Source organism: Pezoporus occidentalis, unplaced genomic scaffold (genome assembly GCF_034315485.1).
Source record: "Pezoporus occidentalis ecotype Australia unplaced genomic scaffold, CSIRO_AGI_Poc_V1 ctg59, whole genome shotgun sequence".
Taxonomy (NCBI): Eukaryota; Metazoa; Chordata; class Aves; order Psittaciformes; family Psittacidae; genus Pezoporus; species Pezoporus occidentalis.
Genome location: NW_026915932.1, coordinates 4,705,070 through 4,729,396, shown reverse-complemented (window position 1 = coordinate 4,729,396; position 24,327 = coordinate 4,705,070). Strand labels below are relative to the sequence as shown.

The window sequence follows — 24,327 nt, the reverse complement described above, 5'->3', positions numbered from 1 at the left end:
GTAATGTTTAGCAGCTGTTCTGGAAAGAGAATTCATCTGAAATTCAGAGAGTTTCATGAAACTTAGGTTTATTACTGTTCATTATAAATATTATCTCATACTATTTTTTTTTCTGCTTGACTATGTAAGTATTCAAGTATTGCTATTTCCAGTCTATAATGCAGGAAGCTACATTGCATCTTTGAACTTCTTTTGAGGTTTAGGCTATAAATGGATTCTAGAATTCAAAGTGAAAAATATTAGAGAAAACTTTCTATGTCATTCATTCCTGCATCTATTTACTGTCATTATTTTTAAAATTAAGGATATTTAGATTTAAAAAAAAACCAAAACCATCAGTTTTTAACTAAATTCTCTAATTTCTATAAGAAAAGTATGATCCTACAATGGTTCTGTGTCTGTAACTTCCCATTCTGATATTAGAAACAGTCTTAGACACTTAGGAGTCTATCCACATTAAGAAAAGTGAAGTTAAATTAAAGTTTGACCATTTATGGAACAATCTTTGTTCTGTTGTTTGTTTGTTGAGGTTTTTTTCCAATGAATATATTCTGCATACAGTAGATGCACTATATCAAACCCACAATTTTTATGTCACAGCGCATTTATTCTGCTACAAGCCTCTAGAACAAAACAGCCAACTGATGCCACACATGGAAGGGCTGTAACCTGGGTGGAACAATGCAGTTTGAGCACAAGTGAAGTATAGGAGCAGTATATGTATTTTGATTTGAACTCTGACTTAATTGTGTATGTCATGGGCTTTGTATGTACCTTATTTTATCTATTATGATGGCTTTTATTTTATTTTCTAGGTATATCTGTTAGAAATATGGGCAATAGGGATGTCATTATGCTCCAGTGTGTTTTAATATCTTCTAACCAGCTATATTTGAATTCCATGCAATTTGAAGTGCTAGCCAGAGATTAATGGATTTTCCTCTTCCTTGTCAAATGTTCTCATTTTCATGTTTTGTCTATACCTGGTATATCACCTTATAGAATAATCAGATCAGACGTTCAATAGTACTTGTATTGCAAGCATAAAGAGAAATGCTGTCAAGCTGTGTATATATGTTCTTGCAAACTTCATAAAAATACAGCCATCTGTTACCCGTGTAATGCAGTTTGTGATCTGTGTGCTTTTTAGCTCTGACATAACATTTAGAAAATTCATTTGAACATTTTCTCTACTGAATTTGATTTTGATATTGCCTGTCATTAAAAGCCTTAAAGAACTATAGTTTAACTTACCAGAAAGCTGCAAGCAAAAGCATTTGCTTATTTGGGACCTGAAAAAAGACACCAAATTAGGGATTTGGACGTAGATCTATTTCACCAGCCTGCCTCCCTTTGTTAATCAATATGATGAGTGATTGTTTCCAAACTATATTCTTGTTTTTATTTACATGCATTAAATTTAGATGTGTATGAAATATGAGCAATGTTGTTCTTAGTTGCCAGATTCTTTCAATTCAGTTTTATTTGTTTGTCCAGTGGTACAGCAGTAATATATGCTGGTGTATTTTCTTCTATAGTAAGATTTATTTATTTATTTATTTATTTATTTGCAAGGTTTCCTGAATGATTCAGTTACTAAGTGCATTGTGGCTCTACGCTTGACTGTGATAGTGAAAGTCAGTACCTGCATGCCTGTGGGAAGCCATTCAGATTACTTCCAGTGTTCGGGGAAAGGAAAATGTATCACCAAACCAGATGAGGTAAGGTGAATTTCATGTAGTGTGGAAATTCCATAATAATATAAACACAATGTAAGTTTTTCTTGGTCCTCTGAGTGTGTGCATGCCTTGCTGCTGCGTAACAGGCTTCTAAATCTCACAGATGTTACTAAATTATAACAGTATATTTATTTGTTATTCCTAAAACTCAAGCACTTAAAGCAAGAAAATAACTAAGATGAGATAAAAAGATTCATACCCTGGCAATAAAAATAATTATTCAAATCAGGTATAAGGTAATGTCTACTGCATCTTACTGTCACTATAGGAGAATATTTCTTTACGAGAGGAAGAACATCTTTATGAGATGGTGGGCAGTTGGGATCTTCAATCTTCAGAACAGTGTGTTCCGGTTTGTTCAGTCTTCAACCTTCTTTCAGTTTTAGGTCTGATTTAATCTAGTATTTATCTCTCCGTGTCTCAATAACTTCTCACTTGGAAACAAAATGGAGTAATTTGGTAATGTTTGGAAGTCTTCCTCTGCAGTTTTCTCCTTTACAAGATACTATGCTGAGAGATTGCAATAGTGACAAAAATTCCACTGGCCACTGTGATATTTTTGTGCTATCTAGTAACATGAAAACAACCAAACGCGTCAGATCTGCAGCCTGTATTACTGCTTTTACAGAACCAGTCTGGCCTTCTGTGAATAAGATCCTGTATTCTCTTGTTACTTTCTATATGTGTTGTTTTATTTAGTGGATTAAAAGTAATTTACAGCCCAAATATGCACAGTTAATCTTTGGTTTTATTAATATTCATTCGGGAGATAAAAGCAATAGTAACTGTTGAGTAAATATTAACAGCTGTGAGCCTGCCGTTAGCACAGAAAATTTGGCATACTTAGGGAATTCACTGTTAGTTCATCTGCTACCAATTTCTGATTTAAATTCTCAATAAACATGTTTGATAGAAAAATGACCTTTTGAACAATAATAATAAAACTGCTATTGTAATCTATATATGCACGGTAGTGCTAACAGCTGGAATAATTAAGCATCTAATTTCTCAAAAATGAAAATTTAAAATGCTTGAGGTAATGTGTGAACACAGTTATTGCAAGATGTGTTTAGAAGTGCTACTCTACCATACCAGCTGGCTGGTACCCAAACAAACCACTAATTCAGATATAATGTCTTATTTCAGTTTTGTTTTTCTGCTTTAATATATTTCACAATTTTAGTTTACAAATTCATTATCTTGAATTTGGTTTATGTTTACTCGCATTCAAATTTACTGTATATAACAGCATATCAAAACGTCTCATTTTTCCATTTTTTTCTCAGATAAGAGTTAAAGCCTTTCATAAATAGTTGTTTTCTATGTTTTTGTGGTATTTGTCCATTTTCATGAATTTAATTGCTTTCTCTTGTTGCCTGTCATATCTCACAAATAACAATAAATTACTTCCTGTATCTATGCAGGGAAGGGAACACAGAAAAATTTTCTATATTAATGAATGTATTAGCCTTTAATAATTATTCATGTTTTGCAAATCTTTGTGACATGGCAAGTAAAATAAAATACACTTTTGAAAAGGAAGACAATTTGCTTCATGGCAAGAAAGAGGAGCTAGTATGTCACTCAAAAAACAAAGGAAACAAATCAGGACCTCTATGTCCTCACCTGTACTCTTGTCATCGGAGTCACATTTAACACATTTTATGTGTTAAAACTAGAGCTGATAAAAGAATTGCCCTTACTCACAGGTAAGTGTGTTGCTTTCCCTGGAAAAAAAAAAAAGAAAGAGATTGAAGGATTTTCATACTTTTCCACCTATGTTTTCTTTGAACCTAAGAGTGATAAGAGAAAAATTTATTAAGTGGTGTTTCTGATGTAGCATGCGCTAGGTTGCAGTTGGCTGACACCCCTGTGGCTGAAAATGTGGGACATAGAAATAATGCTGAAATCTGATTACGAAAAGGCATCTACCAATTCATAGTAGTCAGAGAACTAGAATTAGGATTCTAATAATAATAATATATCTTATCTTCAAACAAAACCTCTGAAATGTAATTTATTTTCACTGTCACAAACTGCTCCTGAATTTTCTAGAACTTGAACAAATGAGGAAAACATACCAGTGATCCTCAAACAGTGGTTTGAGGTAGCCTGCTGGGCTGGAGTAGCTCACTAAAATCTCTGATACAGTTTTCTGAAATATACATAATTTATGTCCAGTTTCCTGCTCCAGGGAGAATAAAACTGATTCAGGCCCAGCATAAGCCACATAGGTCAAAATAGAAGGTGCATAATTCATTAAGCAGGGTATTTTGCTATTGTTCAACTCGTCTTAGGTACGATATGCTCTAAAATATCTTGGTGATTTCCCTAATGATGGAGCAAACAACTGCCAAAATTACATGTACTGACTTCTGTGTCAGTTTCCTGCAAGTTGCATCTTCTGCACTTCTTTTTGCAGAATTGAAACACTAATCTTCTCTAGGTTTACAACATGCCCTTTGTGATTTGCTGTTTGTTTTTGTCTATAATTCATTCTGTTTTGCACAATCTAGTCTTGCAGATTGCAGAGTAATTCCTTAGAAGAATGCATAAAAGGCCTAATACGATGAACAAACTAAGAGCTCTGCTGGCTGTAGTGATTGCTTCCAGTGCCAAGAAGATTAATCATTGTCTTTGTGGTTTTATGTACTTCATAATTTCATTCGAAATCTAGTTTAATGTAAAAGAATGTAGTAGCACGTCTGCTTAATGGGAAAGTTAAATGTGATTAACAATCTGCAGTGATATAAGTGCAGTGGCATACTGTCAGCTACAGAGTGCATAAAACTATAAACAAATTCTGGTCTAACTTGGAAGTCTCATCCAGATTTTATTCGTTTATTACTTATACATAACTTAGCTTCTACTCAGCTAGTGCTTTTTATGGATTGTTAATATGGAGAGGAAAGCTTTTAATGGCGGAATTCTTTTCGGTTATTGTTACTTTTGAAAGGAGTATTTTGAACAAAGTTCTGTGAAGTGATGTTGAGTCAAAGTGATGCCTTTTCCTTCCTATGTGCAAAGTTTGTACCTCTGCTTTGCTGCCATGCTTGCCATTCTTCCACAATGGAAGTGTTAATGTGTCAGAAGGATAATACTGGTCTTGGCATGATCCAAATATAAATGCCACTTTCACATTCATGTACTCAGCTTTACACCAGAATAAGCTGTCCTCAAACCAGTTTGCTGTGAATGGAAGAGAAAAATTTTGGTATTAACCAAAAGAGATTTGTTTGGTGTCATTTTCTAATTCCATGTAGAATTTTAAAGAGAACTTTGGCCATCTATTGGATTTAAGTGCCGCAATTTTGCTGACATATGGGGATAAAGCGATTTAGTTCACAAATTGCTCTGTTCCATAACTTCGGTTCTCCCAAAGAGCTGACTGTGTATATGCGAAATGTTATTGCTTGATTTAGAACCCTTGAGATTTACACAAAAATAACTGGCCTCTGCCTGTACTGAGAAATAATGTATTGAACCGAATAGCAATGATTTCCATGCCACCTGTATGGGTTAGAAGCTTTGGGTTAGATCCACTTAACTATACTTGTAGAAAGGCCAATTATAAAAGAGCCCCCTTTATATCTAAAGGCGTGTTCTCCTACATATGGACTTAGGTTCCTAAATAGAATATATTTCTAAATGCGGAATATATAACCGTCATACAGCAATGTTTTACTCAAATATTATAGCAGCTCACTGTGAGTTGCAATGAATACTGAAACTCTTTCTCAGCAAGAGGAAGAGTAGGCATTCATTTTGTGCTGGTCATCTTAACAGCTTCTTTACTATAGTTAAAAATATATAAATGGCATCTATACTATAAATGGCATTTATAGTATCTCTAGTCTGAAGTTTAACATCTTATAAGCGCTTTATTACTAGGCTTACCTAAAATAGGAAAAAAGTACTATATTCCAACTATAATTGTCATATGATAATTGCAGACTGGATAATAGCAAATTATTTTAAAGAATGTATTTTATTGCCGCCTAAAATTACATACGGTAGATTTGCACTCCCATAATCAAATAAAATACCCAGATGAACAATCTAGTGATAGTAGCTTGTTTTGGAATTCTTAGTTAGTGACTTAAATACTAACATTATTCTAGTGCGTAGCTGCTTCTTAACTTAGTTTTCCTCAAATATGCTAGTACATGCCATCTGTTCAGGTTAAAAATTAATAGTGTAATTTGTGAAAAGCAAAGATGACATCAAATCTCCTCTACAGAATTGCTTGTCTACAGCTCAGAACTGTTGTCTGTCATTAGACATTTCAGTCTGAAGTGTTACAATGCTTTTATTTGCTGCTTTCAAAACCCATTTTTTTAACTACACTTCATGTGTGAAGATCTCTATATCATACTCCTAGATATCAATATTATCTGAGCTTTTTGTAAATTCCTATTTCATTAATATTGTTTAGGCAATGACTGACTGTTGCACTGTTTAAACAAATTAATACTTATAATAATCAGCTTCCATTACTTTGAAATGAGATTTTAGTACAGGCAGAGCCATGCTGTTTGTGTCCGTGAACAGTACAGACATTCCCTTCCTCTCCAATGAATGGTTCAGTTGATGATGTACTTTGCACCTTGGATCTAGCATGCAGCAACTGTGAACCTGAACCTACCTAATAAACATGGTACCTCTCTGTTCAGGCAGTTAACTTTGATATATTTCTTGGATCTCTTGCTTAGGAATGTCTTAAGCTTCAGATAGATGTAGGCAAGCCTGTTCTCATTTCCAGTAACCCATTTAAATGAGATCAAGGATCTGATCTCTTTGAATGGCACAGAGTCTATGTGCAGTGCCTGTATCTTTCCAGATGCTCTACTCATGTAAATTTTAAGAAAAAATGCCATTTTTTTTGCCTAGTATGGTATTTCACTTTGTTCATCCGGAACAGGTGAGTCATTTAAACAGGCAGCAACCTTCATTTTGTATTAAGTCTAAACTCAACACTCCATTCCATCAACAATAACAAGCACTTTAAGTCAATATTTAGTATCAGTAAGAGTTAGAACAGGTGCAAAGGATGCAGCTCTGTTCTGACTCAGCCTGCGTCCTGATCCTATATATGCACAATGGTATTGCACGATGCCAGTGACATGAGATGTTGACAACACTAATTTTGGAGGACCAAAGTGATCCCTGTGCTGATGTGTTTCCCACTAATACTATATGGAAATGTGGAAATACTTACTGTGCATTTGACTAATTGCTTACTCAAAAGTGATCATCTCTTTCACTCTGTTAGCCCCTTTCCTATGTAGCTCTTGTGAATTCTCTTCAGACTAAGTTACTGTTCTATGTGTTTTTAATAATTTTGACTGTTTTGCTTGCCTCTTTTTCCTTTCTGTTAAACTACAGCCTTATGTGGAAGCCTGTCATTGCTAATGTGTGAGATACTCAGAGCTGGTTTATGAAAAGGCTTGGGTAATACCAGAAAATGTATAGACTGCACTTAGCAAGAACTTCCAGCACTCCTGATAATTAACATGCCCATGATTTGAGTTTTGGAGCTATATAGTATTAATCCTTGTTTAAACACTACCAGTGTAATATTTGTAGGGAAGAACCAAGTCCAGATTTTACTGAATAAAGTTTTTTTAATTTGCATGAAGATTATTTTCTACTTAGGTCACAGATGATGAAGTAAACACAAGTAAAAATAGAAGGCAAAATACTAATCCAGTCTCTTTGTTTCTAGTTCCATGCACATTCTGTACTTTGCGTGACATTTGTGCATGGGACAGCTTCATTTCAGCCACAGTGATTTGGCTTCGATATGTATGAGAATAAGTGATATTGCCATCTAGTGTCTGATGAACAAAAATAGTAGGGTTTGATTGAATGTGTGCTACAGATGAGAGAGCTTTCTTGCTTTGATTCCTTGAGATTTCTTTGTGTTCTAAAGAATTTTTAAATCTAATTTTAATTATCTTATTGTTCACAAGGATGTGCCCTATCATGCCTACTACAGGTATTTTAAGTTTTTAACATGTGTGTAATGCTTTTGATCTTTCATTAATTAACAGGATTTGGAAAAAGTAACAAGTACGTTCAGAAGAAGACCTGTTTTAACAGAATTGAAGGGATGTGTCATTACTGAAATACCATTGAAGTGAGCCTCTGAGACCTCAGCTCTGCCCTTCACAGGCACAAAGATGCATAAAGAGTGCATCTTTGTAGTAGGATGTTGTTGCAGGAAAAGGTTGTGTGTTACTTATTCTGACAGTTATTCCTCCCTGTAGGTGTAATTTCTGGAAGAAAAAATGTATAGTGATTTCGACATGATGGATCTGATCTCAGCCTCCTTGTCTAGATGAAATTACTTGGCATGATTACAGATTTTAGCTGAAGAATTGGTGCAGGTTTAGGATTTCATAAAGCAACTTTGTGCAGTTAATGTGTTTATGGCAGCAACTCTTGTTATGAACAAGAAATGAAGCCCTATCTTTGTTCAGTGGAGTACTCAATGAAAATATAGTATTTGAAAATTTATTGTAAAGTGCAAATTCTGTTTGGTTTTAGGCAACCTTTTACTGTGAATGTGAGGATGAGTATCGGGGTTCCCTGTGTGAAGAATTTGATGCTTGTCATAGCCAGCCCTGTCAGAACAACGCAACCTGCACTGATGTAGCACAGAAACATGACAGGAATAATTTCACCTGCACCTGCCTGGCTGGTAGGTTTTGTATTACCCTTTGAATAATGCATTTTTGTTTTATCATTCAATGCATCTCTTATGCAGAGCAATGAACTGCAACTTCAAATACTAGGAAAGAAGGAAAATACAGCAACAGTGTAAAGGTAGTTTTTAAAAGGAAGATTCATCTGTGAAAAATGACATTAAAAACACACATCTGAACCATAGCCTAATGAGTGAATTATTCATAACAATAGAACTTTACCTACTCAGAAGAAAAAAAACAAAATTCAGTGTACATCAGCTTTTTCTTAATCTTTTTTCTTTTTTAAAATATTCAATATAGATTTTAAGTATACATTACAACTAAACTTTCAATAAGCATCCTTTCATTCTAACTAGCAAACTCTTTTCTTCAGTTACACCACTCAAATGGAAGAAAGTTTCATCCTAGCTATGCAGTTGTTGGATTGTTCCTCAGATTTAACTTAAGTCCTGAAAATGTTTTAAAAATTTATAAATGAAACTGTGTACTTTGTGGGTTTGATTACTGAACAAATGTCTGAGTTCTCTGAAGTTATTTTAAGAACATTTGTTTAAAAAATTCAATTAAGTGAATATTGACATGTTAATTGAAATAAAAATTAAACTAAATATGATGGTCATATGCTGGAGGATAAATTAAAGATACATGCTGATGGAAAAAACTCTTAATAGCTATTACAGAAAACTCTATCTGAAATTTAGCAAACAAAACTCAATTATCATAATTGAAGTTATTTCAATCTGTTTTCTAATATTATTTAAAAATAAAAGTTGGCTAAGATTAGAATCAGTAGCAGGTAACTTATTTTCTTTCCTATAAACATTACTTTGTACTTTCATATCTGTAATACTGGTCAGAGAGAAAGAGAACTTAACAAGGGAAAAACTGAAAAAAGGGGAAGATGCTTCCAGAATAATCCTTAAGACCTGCAGATTATAGAAGCTAAGCAGGTGGAAAAATGAATTATTTGGTCAGGTTTCTAGTGATCATGTCTAAATGGTTGACTGGATTTCACACTCGGTGGGTGTTTGTGTGCATGAAATATGTATATAAGGTACATGTAGCAATACTTTATTCTGCCCCAAAGCAGGGTCCTGGAGTGGGTTTTCTGATATTCATTTAAAGATAGAAATATTCTTATTTTTTACTCTCACACATGTCGTACAGACTAGAGAAACTTCCAGCTGCATTAGATTATATATAAATACCAGCCTGAAATATGACTGAGCCATAAGCACATGGATGCAAATGATGTTTTAATGTGGATGTCACATACTATCCTCCAAACTGTTTTGTGAACTTTGCAGTTCAGAAAATCAGCAACGGCAAATTATTAAGGGCTCTACAATCTCTCCAAAGACCAAGATGTTTGCTTTAGTTCATACTTTTTCTGCTTCTAGGACTCCCACTTTTTCTCGCTTTGCTTAAAGTCACTAGCAAAAGTGCAGTCAGAAAGAGATCTATATCTGTATATTTTTTCTAATGACCTGGATTTATATTGCTCTGAAACTAAGATGTGAAGTTATTATGCAGGTGTACTCTGTTCTATTTCATAAATTTGCCAAAGGATCAACTGTCACTTTAACATGATATGTAAATACAGTTGAATAATGATTTAAATATGAGAAGAGAAAGAGCAGAGTGAGACAAACTTTCAATGTTTGAGCAACTCCTATCACTACTGTCATGTTGAATATGTTTGATTCAGAATTCTTTTGGATTGTGACAAGTAGTTTCCAATTAGAAAAGAAAAAAAATATTTGTTACGTTTTTGTTGTTTGCTTTTATTGAGATAGATATATTGGAAATTGTTCTGCATCAAGTACTATAGGCTAAATTTCCTTTTGCAATTTCCCTATCTCAGAAGAAATGAAAAAATGGTTGCAAAAAAACCCTGCTCAAATTCCATGAAATAAATTTTTTTTATTGGATTTAGTTGTGTAAAAAAAAGCTTTCAGGGAATATTTAATATAATTCTGATGTGGTTATTGTAATCCTAACAGTGTTTCCACTACAAAAACTGAACATTTTCAAGCTGTACAGTTAAGTTTTGCAGAGCAACATAAATATACTTCCAACTTATGTACAAGACTTTGAAGGTATCAATTGTTGTTACACTTAGATCCAATGCGTCTTAGTTCCTGCTTCCAAGTTATAGTGCCCTAATAAAGTAAATGTTATTTATTTTATCTGTATCCTGATATAAAATCCTAGAACTTTTGTGTTTTTTTTTGTTTCTGTTTGTTTGGTTGGTTTGCTTTTCTTGTTTGTTTTTTTTGTTGTTGTTGTTACTATGATCACAGATACGTGCATCAAGTAATATTTTAATTTGTTTTTTTATTTGGCCTCTCCATATTTTTAAAAGGTCTTGATAAGTTAAAGATGTAGTCACTATTAGGGGCAGGCATTTCATTTGCTTGCTTCAGAAAGTGTGAACAAAACTGTAGAAAGACTGATACCATGAGATGCCAGAGAACAATGACTAAGACCATGACAATTTTCGAGAAGAAAATGTATTTATGTTACATATTTTGGAGATATATTTCCATTGATGTCTTTACTTTTAACTTTGGTTTTTATCATTTCCATTTAAATCCTATTTCTCTATAATTTATGCCTTGTTATTTTCATAATAGTTTCTTCTCCTAATCTCTAGAAAAATTGTTAGCTCCTACTGGAGAAAAAGCTAATATTAAAGTTCTGAATATTTCCTTCTACAAACCCCCTCCTACTTCTTATGGTAAAAAACAAAGCTTACAATAAATGGAATGAAGTTACGTGGTTTCCATGTGTGAAGGCTTCCCTTTGAATGATAGTGTGATCAAGTCCCTCCGTAAATCCTCAGTAAGGCAAACATAGTTAACTTTGTGTATTGCATTCTGGAATTTGAAAGGCTGTGCTCCATTGCCTCCACACATTACTTTTAGGTTATAGTTTTAAGTTTTTTAAAATTATTTTTCTGATTTTTTTTTAAGAACAGATTCCTAATGTTGTTTGGATGTTGGCTTAATCATTGTTAACTTCTGAGGCTTGTGCTCTACCCATATTTTTTTTCCTCATATTTGTGCCCTCAGATAAAAAATAGCCAGAAAAAAACTAGTTGATTTCATATAATTATGAATTTCTAAAAAAATACTCATTGCATACGGAAAATACTAAAAAAAGTGGTAAATAAGAGTTTAATTACAATGTCTCCATCTAAAAATTTCAGAAACATTTGTATGTGTATAGGATCATGTTTACCAAATCTTGACAGAAGGAAACTTTATGAAGATAAATGTCAGCACAAAACAAATAGGTGTAATGATTATTAAAGTGTAACTCACCAGAAAACTGCTTTTTTCCTTACTATGCTGATTGCTTAGAACCTTTTAATATGTAGCACTTGCAACACATTTGCTAGGAAATTCCCAAATCGTATACTCTTTCAGATGGACAAGATATGCCCTAGAGATAATAAGAAGATGGGACATACTTCTTTTCATAAGGCTGACATAAAATATTATCTCTACTGAGTTTTCCCACAAGCTATGCTGACAATTATAGGAAATCAGGTTTTTGTAGCAAGCTTCAGAGCAACACTATAATTTTTGCGTTTCTGTGCCAACATTCCTTTTTATACACATTGAATTCCAGGGTAATTCTGAGCTTTCACAAACTTGGTAATAGTTTGAAGATAGAAAAATGTTTAATGAGTTAAGCATATTCAATTCTGTGTTATGATACATAAAATTAATCAGCCGAATGTGAGAACTTGAAAAACTATGAAGACTGTAGATGAAAGAAATCAGTTGATGTAGTCTTCTATAATACTTCATTGCTGTTTTAGTAAATTTTTTGTTAATTCAAGACCAATTACAGAAAATCACTAGATATCTGGAGTGAGGCTGACATCCCTCCAAATGCCTCAATTTGGTCCAGAGGAGCTGCCTCATGAGAGCACAGTTCTGATTTTCAACCTCATTATTTTTCTCTAGTTTAGGTGTTTTATGAGCATTAATACAGATACAACATACAACAATTTCTTTTTCCAGGTTTTTCATTCCAGAAAATAAGATCCTAATTCAGCTCTCTGTAGCATATTAAAGCGGTAAGGTACACATACAGGAAGCTCTTATAAATCCTTTTCTGTTGTAGTGCTTTAGCAACTCCAAATATAACAATCTATGTTGAGAGCTATTTTATGGTGACATCAGTAGAACTGAACATGTGTAGGTATTAGGCTGCCTGAAAGACACTTAAATGTTCATTTTGATTGCCTTAAAATAGTTAGTTAATCAAAATAAATCCCCCATCCCTATAAGCAGAGTTCAGTCGTGTCCTCTATCTTACTTTGGGGTCTTTGTCTCAGGTACCTGTTTATACTGACAGATTGTATTAACAGTGTCACCTAGTCATAGCTTACTGTTCTTTGCCACTAGCCATTGTGTTAAACGTGCTTCTATGGGAGATATTTACGATTTTATGTAGGGTTCCTTTTAAGAAATAAAATGCCTCTGTGTATAGTGTGTAGTTTCTTCTTCAGTCATGCATTCAAGATAGTTTCTTTGGGGTAAATAACAATTAAAAAGGGCAATGTGTAGCATTTGTTAAGAAGATTGTTTGGAGTGTTGAATCATTTAGATTGTATTTTATAAGTTTGTTTATTTTTTTAGGGACATGTTAGAGACATCAGACATATGGAACAAAGCAAACTTATGGTCAAATAGTACACTACACACAATCTGTAGCTTGTGAACTTAAAGGAGCTTATTTGGAAGAGTTTGCAACTGTGCTGAGCAGTTCTTCACAGTTCCCACTTAAAATAAACACTCTGCTTGAAGCCCAGCAGTAGGAGCAAATGACAGTCATTCAGCATATGCACAAATAATTCATAATGTCAAGTCTTATTTAAAGTCTTGATAAAGATTATTGATTTTATATTTAAGACGTGTTTGAAATCCATTCAAAAATGACTTTTTTTTTTTCTTTTTTTATATGGGTGATAATGAGGACCCAGCACCAACCTCCATTATATTTGTGCTGTCAGAATATTGTTGCTGGTAAAATACAATTGATATAATCTCTAGATTTTCACTATTTACTTATGTTTCTTCAGTGAAGTACAAGATTTAATTAAAAATCTCATTTTATAAGAAATTAGAAGAGTGACCTGGATTCTATTTCTTACTTTGGTTAATTTTACACTGAGAAAAGTAATGGTCTGTTTGAATGACCTACCTTTATCACCATTTAGTGATAAAGCCTCATTTTTTGCTATATTTTCTGAATGTTCTGTGCTGTTTTGTAGGTTATACAGGAAAGCTGTGCCAGTCAGAGATTGATCATTGTGTCCAGGAACCATGCCAAAATGGAGGCACCTGCTCATCCAACATCAATGGATTCAGTTGTCAGTGCCCGGAAGGTAAACAACAAAGACTTGCCTAATACCTCATAAAAACTGGTGTTTTGCAGGGTGTGCTTAGTCTAAATTTCCTCCTATATATATTTAAATATTTGTAAAATTCTGCTTTAGGCCATAGTTGGAAAAGAGATGAGAAATTGCTCTATAATTGTAATTAGTATATAAAGTATGTTAGGAGCTTAATGTTTCGGTGTATATGTGGCACAGAAATGTTCTCTCATTCTCTGGCACCTCTAAAGTAGAAATCAGCCTCCAGGACTATGAGAAAGGTGAATCGTAGGAGACCCAGGATGTGGTCTGATTTTTATGTTTTCCAGTAAATGTGTGAGAAAAAGATGCCTCCCTTTGCATAGTTCTGCATATGGATCAGTTGGCTAAAATGTGTGTAAGAGCAGTAATTCAAAACTGAAGGAATGATTTCAATCACCCAAATTTTTAATTAATTCTCCTTTCTACTTGGACTTCTTATTTCGTTACATGAAAGCCTTTCAGTGATTCTCATTGGTAAACACTCTGTGTGAAATGAGGATATCATAATGCTAAAATGCATGCTTTCATAACAGTTTGCTGACTGAAATGGCAGATGCTTAAATCGCTCACAAAAAAAAATTATCAGGAGTGAAAGCTCTCAATTATAAAGCCTTCTATTAGTTATTTATAATTAAGATTAGAACCTTGAACTAATTATATTTCTGTTCTTGATCTGTGGAAGTTGTTTTTATTCTGACAGCACCTTGTGTATGCGCTAAGGGTACAAGTCTTTGATAACTGCTCTGGTAACATATACTTGAAGATTATATGTAATTTCTTTAGGCTGATTCCTTGCTTTTCTGAAGTGTCATCCCTTAATGAATGACCCACTTAACAGCTGTGTTGAAACACAGACACTGACATTTTGACAACAGTGCAGGTCTTGCATTTGGAAGACTTTTGAAAATTGTTTGCCTTATAACTAGTAGCAAAAATCAAGGAGAAAATTATTAGATGTTAGACTTGGTCGATAATTTATTTTCATTTTTCTTAGGAAATCTGTTCAAGGATCTTTAAGGATCCTTTGCAGGAAAGGGTCTTTCCCATAATAAATGCTTGGAAAAATAGCTACTGGGATTTTTGGTTGGTTTAGAACTGCTATATTTGTTTCTGTGTGTGCCATACCTTAATTGCTTGCTCCTGATGACCTATCAATGAATATGCTGGTTGTGTCCCAACTTGTCTCCTATAGCCATTTGATATGCTGACCATGGGACATGGCTACTGGTAGGTTGAGGTCCCTGGGTGGTCACCTCTCCCATCTCCTGCTACAGGTGTGTTGGGGTGCTTTGACTGGGACATGGTGCTTGTAGCATAGCTCTTGAGTGCACTGCTAAAAGGCATTTATGCCTTGATAACTGTGGGGGGTTGAGGCTGCTCATGCTCAGGGAGCTCATGCCAGCTGCAATTAGCCTGTGAATGGGAGTGGGGCAGGCTGCCAGCTCCTCCTGGCCCATAGGCCCTGACATAGCCATGGGCAGCAATGCTGCTCCTGCAAGTGCACTAGCTGACTGTGCCAAAGGCCCCGTGCCATTCCCCTGTGCCATGTGGGAGGCCTGGAGCACAGGAGAGAAAAACCTTCCCTTCATCTCCCTCCAGAGCTGTTCTCCGCAAAGAGAGTAATGTAGATGTTATCTGATGGGGCACTGCTTGATGTGTAGTGTTCCTTTTGATAGCAGCTTTCCCACTGCAGGAGAACCAGGTTACTTGCTTGTGCTTCTCTTTTCTGGTTTTATTCCTGTTTGACTATCTCTGTGTTATAGAATCATAGAATAGTTAGGGTTGGAAAAGACCTTAAGGTCATCTAGTTCCAACCCCCTGCCATGTGCAAGGACACCACACACTAAACCATGTCACCCAAGGGTCTGTCCAACCTGGCCTTGAACACTGCCAGGGATGGAGCATTCACAACCTCCCTGGGAAACCTATTCCAGTGCCTCACCATCCTCACAGTAAAGAACTTCTTCCTTAGATCTAACCTAAACCTCCCCTGTTTAAGTTTGAACCCATTACCCCTTGTCCTATCACTACAGTCCCTAATGAAGAGTCCCTCTTGCTTGCGCTTCATCTAGAGCCCTCCTGATAGGGTGGCTTGTAACAGATCCTCACAGTAATGTCCCCCATTGCTGTTCTCCCTTTAACCCTGACCCACAAACTCTCTGTGGACTGCTCACCTGTCCCCAGACACAGTTCCATACTCTCCAGCCTATCCCTAACATAAAGGGCAACTCCCCCTCCCTGCCTGCCAGGCCTGTCCTTCCTAAAGAGCCTGTAACCTTCCATTCCAACACTCCAGTCGTAGGAGCCATCCCACCAGGTTTCCGTGATGTCAATGATATCATATCCCGGTAAACATGCACACATCTCTAATTCCTCTTGTTTATTTCCCATACTGAGGGTGTTTGTGTAGAGGCATCTGAGCTGAGCTCCAACTGAAGCCGGCTCATTGGCTGGAGCGGCTGGAATATCTCTGCATTGCTCCAAGCATTTATTATAGGTGCTGGCAACTGACTGGGTGTGTTGGGATGGAATGATGCCCCCCTCTCCCAACACATCTAGTTTAAAGCTTTCTTGACCAGTCAGGCAAACCAGCTCCACCACCTCCAGTAGACTTGGCCTCCCAAATTGAGTCGCATGTTCTAAATAACCAGACCCTGACTATGGCACCACTGTTCTAAGCATTTATTAACCTGCCAAATCTGCCTGGACTTTTCAAGGTCCTCCCCTTTGACCTGGAGGATTGATGAAAAAACTATCAGAGCTCTAGAGCCCCTAACCACCTCTTGCAGGGCTCTGCAGTCCTTCTTGATGATTACCAGGTTACTGCTGTCTATATCACTGGCACCCACATGGAGGACTAGAAGAGGGTAATCGTTAGTGGGGCTTACTAGACCAGGCAGCCTCTCTGCAACATCCCTCATCTGAACCCCTGGTAGGCAATATGTCTCCCTTGAGACTGGGTCAGGCTGACAGATGGGTGCCTCTGTGTCTTTCAAAGTAGAGTCACTCACTACTATGACCTGCTGCTTTTTCCTGGAAGCAGTCATAGTAATCCATTTCACTGCTGCCTCAGTCGGATTTTAAAGGAAGCCCCTTGCTTTTAATTGTCCTCTTCCGGTTTTTTTTTGTTGTTGTTTTTTTTTTTGTTTGTTTGGGTTTTTGTTTTTTTTGTTTTTTTTTTTTGTTACTAGCTTCCAACTTCCCGGATTAACAGCCTCCTGGAGATAAAATGTGGTTAGACAGAGATGATGGGGAAAGTATCTCACAAACAGAAAAGGAAAAAACGGCAGATAAAGGAATGCGATGGAGACTATGAGGAATAATGTTGAAAGTGTCCATTTCTTTTACAAATGAGATGTGTTCATGAAAGAAGCATGTGATAGCTTACAGAAGGTGAAATCTGAGGCACTGAAAAAGCAGCCTAGATTAGATATGAACATTTAATTGTCTTTAGAAAATTTTACACTTTTAAGAGTCCTTTAGAAAGAAAGGAATATTTCTTTATGCTTGCAGATTCAGTTTTCTGTGGGATGCCTTGTCAATTTTAATGTCCAAAATGTGTAAAAAAATAAACTGCTATCTAATGTTGAGTCACCCTTACTGAAGGGAAAATTGGATTTTATAATCAAAGTCATAGTGAAGATGCTTAAGAAACAAGGACTGAAGAATTTGTTAAAAATTTTGAGTCTCTATTATTGTGAAAAGGATGTTTGGGATGTTGTACTTAAAATGGGATAGGGATCTTTGATCACCTTTAAAGTTTCATGATAATAAACATACATTTAGCAAGCATTACCTTCAAATGATTATGCAAAGAAATTTCTAGAAAATCTAAATATCTACACGTAGTAAACATCTGTTGACCTGAACACAGATATTTGAAATTTAGATTCAGAATGATTCCATAAAACTCCATATCACTTTTTACATATCTCCTCTGATTTTTTTCCATGTATAATGTCCTACCGTATTGACAGTAACATTACTGAATTACAGCTAGGCAACATACTGAAAAAACCTGAATACCTGCAGGTATTTCTGCAAATACTGTAAAGTGGCAAATTTATGAATGTTCTTATTGTGGTTTCTGTGGTTTGAAAGAGGTTGACAGCTATAGAAGATGCTAAGTTGTGATTCATATGTGCTGATTTGCAGTAGCAGCTATAAAATGCACATTTGTCACCATGAATTTTAATTGGGAAATAGAAGTTATTTGCCTAGATTAAGAATAGTTGAAGTTTCAAGGTCTTCACTTTTTCTGAGCTTTGTTGTTCATCTAAAAGCCTTTTTTCTATATTATATCTTGCAGATGTGATTCTAACATCTTTAGGTTTGCATACAATAAACCTATTTATTATCTTGATTTCAGGAAACTAGGTCACACAGCTGTTGCATATGGAAGAATTCCCAAGGTTACTGGTCATTAGAGAATACCATAAGAGAGTTTAATTTACCTGGAGAACATTTTGTTGTTAATTAAAATTTTTTATGGCTGTTTAGTTTCTGGTACTTTCTGCTAATCTAATATTTTTACCTGGCATCTTCCCAAATTGCTCTTATTTTTAATACACTTCTTAATGCTTTAACGGGCTGAGCTTCTGTTCATCTTTACCTGTAAAGACTTAGCTAGTGTGAATTTTAATCAAAATCTTACAATTATATTTTAATGATTTCTTGTTTCCTTATGATGAGTATCTTTTCTGTTTTTTTCCATTTACAGAATTCTTGTGAAATACTACCAGATATCTTGCATTTCCTCACAAAACAATTTTCTATAGGGAAAATAATAAATTGCCTGCATTTCTTTTAATATTTATCACTGTATTTAGAATTTAACAGTTTTGTAATCCTGAGCCCTAGCAATTCACAGGCTTACTTTTTTCATGTTTGTGTAATTCTTGGAATTAGGTTTAACATAACAATCAGGCAAGTTCGTTGCTCTGCAGAATGTATAAAAAGCAATTGTATTCAGAAAATGTTTAACTTCCTTGATTTATGCATAGCTCTTCTGCTTTCAATAGCCAAGTAATTAAAATCCCACCATGAGGAGAAAATTGACTTTTATCCAGAGGTCTTCTATGTCTGAAAAATTTTCTATCACTGCCCAGCAGGTCTGTAGCTATATATAAAACATATCACTTAATACTTTATTCTTCTTGACAACTAGCCAAATGGTCTGAACTGTGTAAGCACAAATATTGCCTTTCCTCTTCACCTGTGTTATTCCTCTAGTAAACTTTGCATTCAGATCTTTCAAATCACTAGTAGTCTATATTTCAGTCATGTCCCTCTTGCACCAGTAATGACGTAGATGCAGGGTTGGGATTTTTTTCCTTTAGCATTTTATTCTGTTGTCAATCAATACACCTCTGAATTTGATTTTCAAATTTATTATTTGCATTATTTGTTTTCAACAATTTTATTGATATGGATTCAAATGTGCATTCAGAAATGCCAGAATAATAGATCATCAATTCAGATTTATAATTGCTGCTGCTTTGAGTATTTTTGGATATTTAACTCGTACACAAGATTTAAACTTCCGGAATCAACTAAACACATTTCACAGTGCAGTCAAAGATAGCACAAGGGCAACATGTTTTAGTGTATTTTAAACCTGCCTGTGTTCTTGAAGTGCTTTGTCACTTGAAACATTAGCCATCTGCCAGTAAGCTTCTCTTTGTAGCAAAAATAATTGCAAAGGTTGTAGTGAAACAGCATTAATGTCATTGTGTGACCTCAGATCTCTTTGATCCTTTTTAATCCGGTTTCAGAGTTAGTGCAGAGATTTCACTGGACTTATTGGCTGATCTCTTCCTGGTAATAAAGTCCTTGGAGATTCCTTTTAATCTGTCCAGGATTTTATTTTTTTTTTTTTTTTTTTATTTATGCTAGCATACTGTTGCTGTGATTAGACTCTCGATTTTAGGATTTTCATTCTTTTCAGCTTCTGATGATTGTGCAGTTATCATCTACAGGAGGGACCTCTAATATAAGATTCCACAGTATCTGTTTTTAAGCTCTCCCTTTTCAGCACTGCTGTGCAGGTGGTCCTGATAAAGCCCATAATGCAATCTGAGCTATAAGATAGCAAAATTGAGAAGGCAGAAAGCTCTTGATCATTCTTTGCCTGTGCCTTGCCAGACCTGGTTTTCTTTCCTGGTCTGCTGCTGAATGAGTTACCACTAAACTCTTAAAGATTCAATCCGAGAGTTGTTTCTTTGTTGTGTTTTGGTTTTTTTTTTCTTTTTTTTTTTTAATTACTCTTTCGGGGGGGGGGGGTGTTTAGTTGGATTATTTTTTCTTTGTTTTTCATTCCATAGTTCTGGTGTAAGTTTTATGAACATATGAGGGAAATGTGGATTTTTAAGTCATTTGTCCAGGACTTAACATTTTGAGGATGCTTCTAAAATCCTGCTGCCAACAGTGCCCAAGAATCTCCTAGTTTTGTCTGAATCTCACAGGGTAGTTCTGGCCTTTCTATCTTTTACTTAGTTTTGTTAATTCTCTGAGTAGATCCCTGTAAAACACTGTGTGCGTTACTCACCTTTGCTTAATATCAATTTCCCCCTCTTTCTAATGCAGTTCACTAAGCGTTTGTGGTGCCATGGAGTGTGTTTCCTTGAGGAAGCCATCAGGATATTTTAAATGAATTGCCAGTCTTCCTTTTTTTTTTATGTTGTGTGCTGGCAAATTAACGTCTTTAGGCTGATTATCTCAGCCCTCCCTCACTCTTCAAGTCTTGGAGCTCAGTCAAGTTGAGAGATTATTCCCAGTTTACTAGACCTTTCTGGCCAAAAACTTGCAACAAATTAATCATAAAGAACAAACTATAGAATTCAAATTTCTTAGTAAATGTTTGGGATTTTTTTTGTTATGCTTTAAAATGTAAATGAATTTCTTATGTGCTTGTTTTCAGAAATGTCAACTTCTGACTTGTTATCCATGATTACTGTGCTAGAATTACAGTTAAACAAAATTCAACTCACTTGAATGTGAATAATGAATAATTAGAAAATTAAAAAAAAAATCAAAATGCCCCAAAAGTAATCATCTATCAAAATTAACTGAAAACTATTTCCTGGTGACTTTTACCTTGCTTGAAATATGGAATGACGTTTGTCGTGGTTTAAACCCAGTCAGGTAATTCGTTCGCTCACTTCCCCCCCTTTCTTGCCCTCCCCCTGCTCTCGGAGGGACGGAGAGGAGAATCAAAAAGAATGCAACTCCCACGGGTTGAGATAAGAACAGTTTAGTAACTAAGGTATAACACAAATCACTACTGCTACCACCAATGATAATAATGATAAAGGAAATAACAAGGGAAGAGAATACAACACCTCAGCACCAGCCGACCGATAACTTGCCCCCCCTCAGCCCGACCAAGCTCCGTGCAGTCTCCCAACCCTGCAGTCTCCCAGCCCTTCCGGCTAACTCCCAGTTACATCCTGGGCATGACATGCTGTGGTATAGAATACCTCTTTGGTCAGTTTGGGTCAGGTGTCCTGTCTCTGCTTCCTCCTGGCTTCCCCTCCTCCCTGGCAGAGCATGAGGCTCACAAAGTCCTTGGCCAAACCAAAACATCGCTTGTTATCAGCTCTGTTCCCGAGCTGAAAGTCAAAACACTGCACTGCACCAGCTACCAAGAAGGGGAAAAATGACTGCTACTGCTGAACCCAGGACATTATCCACCCCTTATTCCATACCATTCACGTCATGCTCAGATCCCACATTTTCAATATACCATCACTCTTATCTCAGTGCACTCTTATCTTAGTGCATGGACCAGTCCCTATAAAGCTGCTGAGTCCATCTGGTCCATGATGTCAGGCTCCATCTCTTGTAACAGTCTTCCAGAGCAGGAGAGACTGTGTGCAGTGTTCACACTCGTGAATAACCTGGGCAATAGTGTCCATTGCTAAGTCCACCCCTCGATCATGAGTCCATCTCTGTGTTGCATCTCTGCTCTGATGGCCTGAAGTGCATTGGGCCCACCAGGCTCAAAATAATTCACTGTCCCCTTCAGCAGTTTCTGCAGCTTGTTGCTGGGGACTCCATAAAGCTGCCTTCCATCTCCAATGCTTCCAAAGCACTGGAGGGGCCCAGTGGACCAGATACTTGCTCATACTGTCCCACACACCCTGCCACTCCTGGCTGTCCAGCCTTGGAGAAAACCTCTTGGTCCCCCTATATTGTTGTATAACCCCAGACAAGACCCAGACCTGACTCTGCTTAACTTTTGAGATCAGACAAAATGGTTTTGGGTAGAACACAGTCTGTGTGTGTGCCAACATGCTGATCCCCATCACAATCAGCAGGCAGGTCCCAAGGATGCCCAAAGGCCATTCAAAACCTTCAGAACTCTCAGTTGATGCTGCTGTACTTGTCACTGGGGCTGGTGCAGCTGCTGTGCTTGCCGGCTCTCCCACCGCCAGCTTCTCTTTTCCTGAGTCCAGCTCTTCCTCCTCTGCCTTGCTGGGAAATGCTGCGTGGTCTCCTGCATCCTCCTGGGGCTCGGAGGGCGGCTTCCGGGAAATGCTCTCGGCCGTCTCAGGGCTGGGCTCCTCCGCGGGGCTCGGCTCCTCCGCGGGGCTCGGCTCTTCCGCGGGGCTGGGCTCCTCCGCGGGGCTCGGCTCGGCCGCGGGGCTCGGCTCGGCCGCGGGGCTCGGCTCTTCCGCGGGGCTCGGCTCCTCCGCCGCCTTCTCCCGCTGCTCGGTAGCCGCTTCCTTCTGCTCCTCGACCGCCCCGACCTCCTCCACCGGCAGCCGTCCCCTCGCGGCCTCCGGCCCCGCTCCCGCCGCCGCTTGGTCCCCGGGGCCGCTCTCCCGGGCCGCTTCGGCTGCCGCCGGCTCCCGGGGCCGCTCCCCCTCGGCTCCCCGCAGCCTCACGAAGATGGAGAGTAGGGTGAGGGCCAGGCCGGTGAAGAGCAGCCGGAGGGCCAGGTACAAGTCCACGGCCACGTCCGTCCCGCCCTGCTGCTGGAGCCCACCCGTGTTACAAGCCATTGCCATAAAGCACAGTGAGACAAGAACCTTAGCCCAGGCCCCATACTTGATAAACACTATCACAGCAAATACCGGCTCTACGTAAGTTACAACATTCTGAAGCTGTGAGATCAAGCAAAACAACTCTGAGAGCCAATAAATCAGCATTGTGACGAGTGACTATTAATCCAGTCAGATCTGTCGTTATCTCAACCCTTCGGGCCCCACGTTAAAAGAACTGTCGTGGTTTAAACCCAGTCAGGTAATTCGTTCGCTCACTTCCCCCCTTTCTTGCCCTCCCCCTGCTCTCGGAGGGACGGAGAGGAGAATCAAAAAGAATGCAACTCCCACGGGTTGAGATAAGAACAGTTTAGTAACTAAGGTATAACACAAATCACTACTGCTACCACCAATGATAATAATGATAAAGGAAGTAACAAGGGAAGAGAATACAACACCTCAGCACCAGCCGACCGATAACTTGCCCCCCCTCAGCCCGACCAAGCTCCGACCGATACCTCCTCCAACCCCGCAGTCTCCCAACCCTGCAGTCTCCCAGCCCTTCCGGCTAACTCCCAGTTACATCCTGGGCATGACATGCTGTGGTATAGAATACCTCTTTGGTCAGTTTGGGTCAGGTGTCCTGTCTCTGCTTCCTCCCGGCTTCCCCTCCTCCCTGGCAGAGCATGAGGCTCACAAAGTCCTTGGCCAAACCAAAACATCGCTTGTTATCAGCTCTGTTCCCGAGCTGAAAGTCAAAACACTGCACTGCACCAGCTACCAAGAAGGGGAAAAATGACTGCTACTGCTGAACCCAGGACAAATGACGTTATTTAGAACAAAAATATATACTGAATCAGTAAAAGATAATGAGATGCTATGAACTATGTATTGAATGTGGTATTCCGTCTCACTTTTGGTATTCATCATAAGCTTTATACAATATAGGTGTTCAGTTCTAGTAAAGTACTTTTAATCCATCTGTGAGACTGTACAGATGCAAAACTATATGCATAAGGTCAAAAATTTGCTTCATTCCATCAGGGATAACATTTCAATATTGAGTGTTGATTCAAAGTGTCACCTGTCATGGTTTTCATGTTCTGAGTCATCGGCAGGATGCTCTAGAAGAGTCATCTCCTCCATCTTGATCCTTTCTCTCGCCATCAGACACATTTTGTGTGGGTTTTTTGCTTTGAGGTTGTTTTGGTGGTTTTTTTCTTGTGTAGATTGTTTAAACTTATTTTTTCCCTGTTTATGATTAAATATTTTTCAGATCCTAGAGTACTTTTTAATGCATTTACCTATTTTCTTTGGTGTCTGAAATGTTGCTACAGTCTTCTGGGTAGCAGTGGCAAGGTAGTCTGTTCTTTCCCTTTTACACTGTGGTTTACACTTTAATAAAGTGTAGGTAAAGCTGGCTTGCTGTTTCTTGAGTGGAGGCTGGCCTGATTTGCTCC

The 24,327-nt window shown here is 37.4% G+C and overlaps 1 protein-coding gene across 1 annotated transcript in view; it reads left to right on the top strand.

The window, feature by feature from the left end:
- The window catches only part of DNER (delta/notch like EGF repeat containing), a 128,272-nt gene that overhangs the window by 73,820 nt on the left and 30,125 nt on the right, over positions 1-24,327 (top strand). The window contains exons 5-7 of the mRNA XM_062638984.1: positions 1,576-1,721; positions 8,289-8,442; positions 13,740-13,853. Of these exons, the coding sequence (XP_062494968.1) occupies positions 1,576-1,721; positions 8,289-8,442; positions 13,740-13,853 (414 nt within the window). The remainder of the gene's footprint in view (positions 1-1,575; positions 1,722-8,288; positions 8,443-13,739; positions 13,854-24,327) is intronic.